The 7,685-nt window shown below is 47.5% G+C and overlaps 1 protein-coding gene across 2 annotated transcripts; it reads left to right on the top strand.

Annotated features, from left to right (window-relative positions):
- The first annotated feature begins 5,728 nt into the window (after positions 1-5,728).
- On the top strand, positions 5,729-6,883 carry LOC123166190 (E3 ubiquitin-protein ligase CIP8). Of its 2 annotated transcripts, XM_044583960.1 has the most exons (2): positions 5,729-6,420; positions 6,472-6,883. In XM_044583960.1, the coding sequence occupies exons 1-2, from the start codon at positions 5,822-5,824 to the stop codon at positions 6,629-6,631; spliced, it is 759 nt and encodes a 252-aa protein (XP_044439895.1). In that variant the 5' UTR covers positions 5,729-5,821; the 3' UTR covers positions 6,632-6,883. The 2 variants fall into 2 exon arrangements, with proteins under 2 accessions (XP_044439895.1, XP_044439894.1); XM_044583959.1 differs by having other exon boundaries at positions 5,729-6,883.
- Positions 6,884-7,685: the final 802 nt, after the last annotated feature.

Raw genomic sequence — 7,685 nt, 5'->3', positions numbered from 1 at the left:
TGAACACATATCAAGTTCACATGATTACTGTTGGGGAACGTAGTATTTCAAAAATTTTGCCTACGATCATGCAAGATCTATCTAGGGGAAGCATAGCAACGAGCGGGGAGAGTGTATCCACGTACCCTTGTAGACCGAAAGCGGAAGCGTTAAGTAACGCGGTTGATTTAGTCGAACGTCTTCGCGATTCAACTGATCAAGTACCGAACGCACGGCACCTCCGCAATCTGCACACGTTCAGCTCGATGACATCCCTCGAACTCTAGATCCAGCTGAGGCTGAGGGAGAGTTTCGTCAGCACGATGGCGTGTTGACGGTGATGATGAAGTTACCGACGCAGGGCTTCGCCTAAGCACTACGACAATATGATCGAGGTGGAAAACTGTGGAGGGGGGCACCACACACGGCTAAGATCAACTTGTGTGTCTATGGGGTGCCCCTCCCCCGTATATAAAAGAGTGGAGGAGGGGGAGGGCCGGCCTCCTAGGGTGCGCCCCAAGGGGGGATTCCTACTCCTACTAGGAGTAGGTTTCCCCCTTTCCTAGTCCAACTAGGAGGGGGAAGGAAGGGAAGAGGGAGAGAAGGAAAGGCCCCCCCAAACCCTACCCTAATTCGGATTGGGCCTAGGGGGCATGCGCCACACCTGGCCTCCTCCTCCTCGCTTCCACTATGGCCCATCAAGGCCCATTAACTCCCCGGGGGGTTTCGGTAACCCCCCCGGTACTCCGGAAAATGCCCGAACTCATCCAAACTATTCCGGTGTCCAAACAAAACCTTCCAATATATCAATATTCATGTCTCGACCATTTCGAGACTCCTCTTCATGTCCGTGATGACATCCGGGACTCTGAACAACCTTCGGTACATCAAAACACATAAACTCATAATACCGATCGTCATCGAACGTTAAGCGTGCGGACCCTACGGGTTCGAGAACTATGTAGACATGACCGAGACTCATCTCCGGTGAATAACCAATAGCGGAACCTGGATGCTCATATTGGTTCCTACATATTCTACGAAGATCTTTATCGGTCAAACCGCATAACAATATACCTTGTTCCCTTTGTCATCGGTTTGGCACCCAGCGGTGCTTCCAGGACGTAATTCTTCTGTGCGGCAATGAGGATAATCCTCAAGTTACGAACCCAGTTCGTGTAGTTGCTACCATCCTCGTTCAACTTAGCTTTCCCTAGGAACGCATTAAAATTCAACGGAACAATAGCACGGGCCATTTATCTACAACAACATAGACATGCAAAATACTATCAGGTACTAAGTTCATGATAAATTAAAGTTCAATTAATCATATTACTTAAGAACTCCCACTTAGATAGACATCCCTCTAATCATCTAAGTGATCACGTGATCCATATCAACTAAACCATGTCCGATCATCACGTGAGATGGAGTAGTTTTCAATGGTGAACATCACTATGTTGATCATATCTACTATATGATTGACGCTCGACCTTTCGGTCTCAGTGTTCCGAGGCCATATCTGCATATGCTAGGCTCGTCAAGTTTAACCCGGGTATTCTTCGTGTGCAAAACTGGCTTGCACCCGTTGTATGTGAACGTAGAGCTTATCACACCCGATCATCACGTGGTGTCTTGGCACGACGAACTGTAGCAACGGTGCATACTCAGGGAGAACACTTGTACCTTGAAATTTAGTGAGAGATCATCTTATAATGCTACCGCCGTACTAAGCAAAATAAGATGCATAAAGGATAAACATCACACGCAATCAATATAAGTGATATGATATGGCCATCATCATCTTGTGCCTTTGATCTCCATCTCCAAAGCACCGTCATGATCACCATCGTCACCGGCTTGACACCTTGATCTCTATCGAAGCATCGTTGTCGTCTCGCCAACTATTGCTTCCACGACTATTGCTACCGCTTAGTGATAAAGTAAAGCAATTACATGGCGATTGCATTTCATACAATAAAGCGACAACCATATGGCTCCTGCCAGTTGCCGATAACTGTGTTACAAAACATGATCATCTCATACAACAATTTATATAATCACGTCTTGACCATATCACATCACAACATGCCCTGCAAAAACAAGTTAGATGTCCTCTACTTTGTTGTTGCAAGTTTTACGTGGCTGCTATGGGCTTAGCAAGAACCGTTCTTACCTACGCATCAAAACCACAACGATTTTTCATCAAGTTTGCTATATTAACCTTCAACAAGGACCGGGCGTAGTCACACTCGATTCAACTAAAGTTGGAGAAACAGACACCCACTAGCCATCTGTGTGCGAAGCACGGCGGTAGAACCAGTCTCATGAACGCAGTCATGTAATGTCGGTCTGGGCCGCTTCATCCAACAATACCGCCGAATCAAAGTATGACATGCTGGTAAGCAGTATGACTATTATCTCCCACAACTCTTTGTGTTCTACTCGTGCATATAACATCTACGCATAGACCTGGCTCGGATGCCATTGTTGGGGAACGTAGTATTTCAATTTTTTGCCTACGATCACGCAAGATCTATCTAGGAGAAGCATAGCAACGAGCGGGGAGAGTGTGTCCACGTACCCTCGTAGACCGAAAGCGGAAGCGTTAAGTAACGCGGTTGATGTAGTCGAACTTCTTCACGATTCAACCGATCAAGTACCGAACGCATGTCACCTCCGCGATCTGCACACGTTCAACTCGATGACGTCCCTCGAACTCTAGATCCAGTTGAGGCCGAGGGAGAGTTTCGTCAGCACGATGGTGTGTTGACGGTGATGATGAAGTTACCGACGCAGGGCTTCGCCTAAGCACTACGACAATATGATCGAGGTGGAAATCTGTGGAGGGGGGCACTACACACGGCTAAGATCAACTTGTGTGGCTATGGGATGCCCCCTCCCCCATATATAAAGGAGTGGAGGAGGGGGGGCCTCCTAGGGTGCGCCCCAAGGGGGGATTCCTACTCCTACTAGGAGTAGGTTTCCCTCCCTTTCCTAGTCCAACTAGGAGGGGGAAGGAAGGGAAGAGGGAGAGAAGGAAAGGCCCCCCCAAACCCTACCCCAATTCGGATTGGGCCAAGGGGGGCGCGCGCCACACCTGGCCGCCTCCTTCTCTCTTCTACTATGGCCCATCAAGGCCCATTAACTCCCCGGGGGTTCCGGTAACCCCCCGGTACTCCGAAAAATGCCCGAACTCATCCGAAACTATTCCGGTGTCCAAACATAACCTTCCAATATATCAATCTTCATGTCTCGACCATTTCGAGACTCCTCGTCATGTCCGTGATCACATCCGGGATTTCGAACAACCTTCGGTACATCAAAACACATAAACTCATAATACCGATCGTCATCGAACGTTAAGCGTGCGGACCCTACGGGTTCGAGAACTATGTAGACATGACCGAGACTCATCTCCGGTCAATAACCAATAGCGGAACCTGGATGCTCATATTGGTTCCTACATATTCTACGAAGATCTTTATCGGTCAAACCGCATAACAATATACCTTGTTCCCTTTGTCATCGGTATGTTACTTGCCCGAGATTCGATCGTCGATATCATCATACCTAGTTCAATCTCGTTACCGGCAAGTCTCTTTACTCGTTCCATAATGCATCATCCCGTAACTAACTCATTAGTCACATTGTTTGCAAGGCTTATAGTGATGTGCACTATTGAGAGGGCCCAGAGATACCTCTCCGACAATCGGAGTGACAAATCCTAATCTCGATCTATGCCAACTCAACAAACACCATCGGAGACACCTGTAGAGCATCTTTATAATCACCCAGTTATGTTGTGACGTTTGATAGCACACTAAGTGTTCCTCCGGTATTCGGGAGTTGCATAATCTCATAGTCATAAGAACATGTATAAGTTATGAAGAAAGCAATAGCAATAAACTAAACGATCATAGTGCTAAGCTAACGGATGGGTCAAGTCAATCACATCATTCTCTAATGATGTGATCCCGTTCATCAAATGACAACTCATGTCTATGGCTAGGAAACTTAATCATCTTTGATTAACGAGCAAGTCAAGTAGAGGCATACTAGTGACACTCCGTTTGTCTATGTATTCACACATGTACTAAGTTTCCGGTTAATACAATTCTAGCATGAATAATAAACATTTATCATGATATAAGGAAATATAAATAACAACTTTATTATTGCCTTTAGGGCATATTTCCTTTAATTACTTGCAACATGATTTCTCCCGTGACCTCAAGAACAAAAGTAACCACTCACAAATGATAATCATGCTCAAGATCAGAGGGGTATTAAATAGCATATTGGATCTGAACATATAATTTTCCACCAAATAAACCATATAGTAATCAACTACAAGATGTAATCAACACTACTAGTCACCCACAAGCACCAATCTATAGTTCCGGTAACAAGATTGAACACAAGAGATGAACTAGGGTTTGAGATGAGATGGTGCTATTGAAGATATTGATAGAGATTGCCCTCCCCAAGATGGGAGAGTTGTTGGTGATGACGATGATGATGATTTCCCCCACCGGGAGGGAAGTTCCCCCGGCGGAATCGCTCCGCTAGAGGGCAAAAGTGCTCCTGCCCAAGTTCCGCCTCGAGACAGCGGCGCTCCTTCCCGAAAGTCCTCTCCTTATTTTTTCTAGGTCAAAATGACTTATATACCAGAAGATGGGCACCAGAGGTTGGCCTGGGTGAGCACAACCCACCAGGGCGCGCCTGGGCTCCCTGGCGCGCCCAGGTGGGTTGTGCCCACCTGGTGGGCCCCCTCTAGTACTTATTGGCTCCAATATTCCTCAAATATTTCATAAAAAATCTCCGTGAAGTTTCAGCTTGTTTGGAGTTGTGCAGAATAGATAGCCTGACGTAGCTTTTCCAGATCCAGATTTCCGGCTGCCGAAATTCTCCCTCTTTGTGTGTAGCTTGCAAATTATGAGAGAAAAGGCATTAGAATTACTTCAAAAAACATTATTACGGATAAAAACATCATAAATAACAGCAGGAAAACATGATGTAAAATGGACGTATCAATGGTGGCCTCCCGCATCTGTGTCCCGTGGACTGCCCCCCCTGTCCATGGACGGATGCAGAAGAAAATTTGTGAGTTGTCGTTGAAGATGCCCTCACGTAGAAAATCTACTTTTCCGCTTTCGTTCCCCACCCCCGACACCGGCCTCCCGTCTCCTAGCAACCACAGGCAACACAACCACCAGTTCACCACGTGACCACCACATCCATGTCGCCCACTAGCAGTCGTCGCTCGCTGCCACAACGCCCTGCAACGCAAAGCCGACTACTCTCGCAGGCCCTAGCGCACAACCGCTCTACCTAGCCACAGCGCCGCCCACAACCAGACACCGTCATCACCCGTAACCAGACGTCGCTCGCCTCGTCCTAGGCTTGCTTGCACCACAAGGACGAGCTCCAATGACGACAGAAGCCTTCATCTTCTCCTATGCGACGCCACAACCGACTCATGTCCTCCTTCTCCTTCGGTATTTTGATGTCCGGCGTCAATTTTTGTTCACCATGCTGTATGTCAGCAATTCGGAACTACGCGAACCCAAAACCGTTTTCGGGTATCCAAATTGTCGGGTAGCTATTTTTTCTAGGAATCTCAGATGTTAATTTTGGAAACTCTGATTCTTTTTATCCGCATTACCTGACCGGAATTTTGGGTAAACCCGAATGCCCAGGCTCACGGAGCCCACCCACCCACTCCCCAGTATATGTTCCTCTGTAATCAAACCTCAAGGACCTCAATGACAAATAGTCAATTTCCTCTTCCGATACGCCTCTCCAGGGCGCGATTTTTTCCGTCCCCTCTGGCGCACCCATGGCTTCTCCGTATCTCCTTCACCGTCTCACCGCCGACGAGATCTTCCAAACTCTAGAGGCTTCCTCCTCCACGTCCTCCTCATGCTACGATGCCTTCGTGCCGGTGTTCCGCCCAGATCCCTCGGCCTCCTCCCTATCCGTGTCGGCGGCCGACCGCGTCCGGAGCCAGTTCCTCTCCGTGGAGCGCGACCTCTTCCACGACGCACTCGTCGCGCCCAGGAATGACGACCTCGGCTTCCCCGAGGAGAACGATGAGGAGGAGGAGGCCTCGATCCGGTGGGATTGCTTCCAATTGGACGAGGAGGAGGAGCCAGATCTGCCGCTGGAGGGTTCCGTACCAGCCGAGGAATTCGACTGGGAGGAAGTCGCGTTCGCCTCCGGACCCTTGGTGGAGAATCCGGAGCCCGACTGGGAGATGCTCGGCGACATGCCGCCCAACGCTCCCGCCGGCGCTAACGAGGGTTTCGTGTACACCTCTGACAGGGAGGCGTATGAGGTGCTCGTCGCTGTTGGGGATGGGCTTTTCCTCACCAACAAGCCGCCGGCAGCCAGGTCGGCTGTCAAGGCGCTGCCATCCGCCATCGTCGCCGCTGGCGAGGAAGGGGAGGGCGAGGAGTGCTCCGTGTGTAAGGACGGGGTTGTGGCGGGGGAGCGCGTCAAGATGATGCCTTGCTCCCATCGGTACCATGAGGAATGCATCCTTCCATGGCTTGAGGTGCGCAACTCCTGCCCACTCTGCCGCTTTGAGCTGCCGACCGACAATCCCAAGTACGAGAACTGGAAGGCTGGACAAGCCATGGCTGCCTGAATGAGTTGTGCGGCAATGGTAAGCTTTACTCCTATATGGTTTTACATAGAGTTGTATGATTTGGTTTGGGAATCGATCGGTCTAATTAGGAAACTATACCCAGTTGTATGAAGGAAAACAGAGAGGTAGTTGCAGATATGGTTTTGTGCATTTTGATCTGTTACTGTTCGCAAGAGAGATCTCTGTTATTTCGATGCTGCAAGGATTATACATATTTTAATGCTATATATACAATGTTGTATCTGTTCTAAATTTAGAGAGAATAGTTGTGCTGGGAAATTTTGTAGATGCATATTTGGACGAGGAGTTTATATGGTGCCGAGTTGCAACTTACTGGTCGTGAATTCAGTTTCAGAATGAGTTGTATTTCAGCATTTCATTCTTTTCCATTGTGAATTTTTAAGGTGTTTGATAGGGAAAGTTAATTGCAAATTCATACTGTGTTCTATCTTGGAACATTTGACAACCTTTTGATACGAAGTGGAATGTGTCAGGCTGAATGGGTTATATTGAGAGGCGAGAAAGTTTGCTTATTCAACATTATCTTGTTAGATGTAATGATTGAATGGTGGCTATGCTAGCAGGAGTCTTAGCTGTAAGGAATGCTTCGTTGAAACTAGTTACTTTGTTGGGCTCTCTTCATCTTATTTTCTTTCTTCTTTACTATATTTCTTTATAAATCAAAATGATAATTGTTTCTCAAGTACAACCAACAGCTAGTAGAAATTTTTGTGTCTAATGACCCAACAGTCAACCTGAACACAAGTATTGACCTTTGTGTCATTTCACATTGTATGAGATCCCCAGAACAATAACTTCTGGTTTCCATATAAGTGGCTGGGCTTACATCCTGGTTTTACTATGTGTGTTTGGTTTATGCCCAAAGGTGTCCCGTTAAAACATTGGCTAGCCAAATTTTTGGTCGTCCATGAGCTGGCCGACATTGGCAAGAAAAATGAATTAGAGTTTGAGTGCATTGGCATGCCAAAAAGTTGGCAACCATCCAAACAATGACCAAAGTTTTGGTAGGATATACTTTGGCCACAATCCAAAC

The sequence above is a fragment of the Triticum aestivum genome, chromosome 7D, assembly GCF_018294505.1.
Source record: "Triticum aestivum cultivar Chinese Spring chromosome 7D, IWGSC CS RefSeq v2.1, whole genome shotgun sequence".
NCBI classification, from domain to species: Eukaryota; Viridiplantae; Streptophyta; class Magnoliopsida; order Poales; family Poaceae; genus Triticum; species Triticum aestivum.
This window is presented reverse-complemented; position numbering and strand designations above follow the sequence as displayed.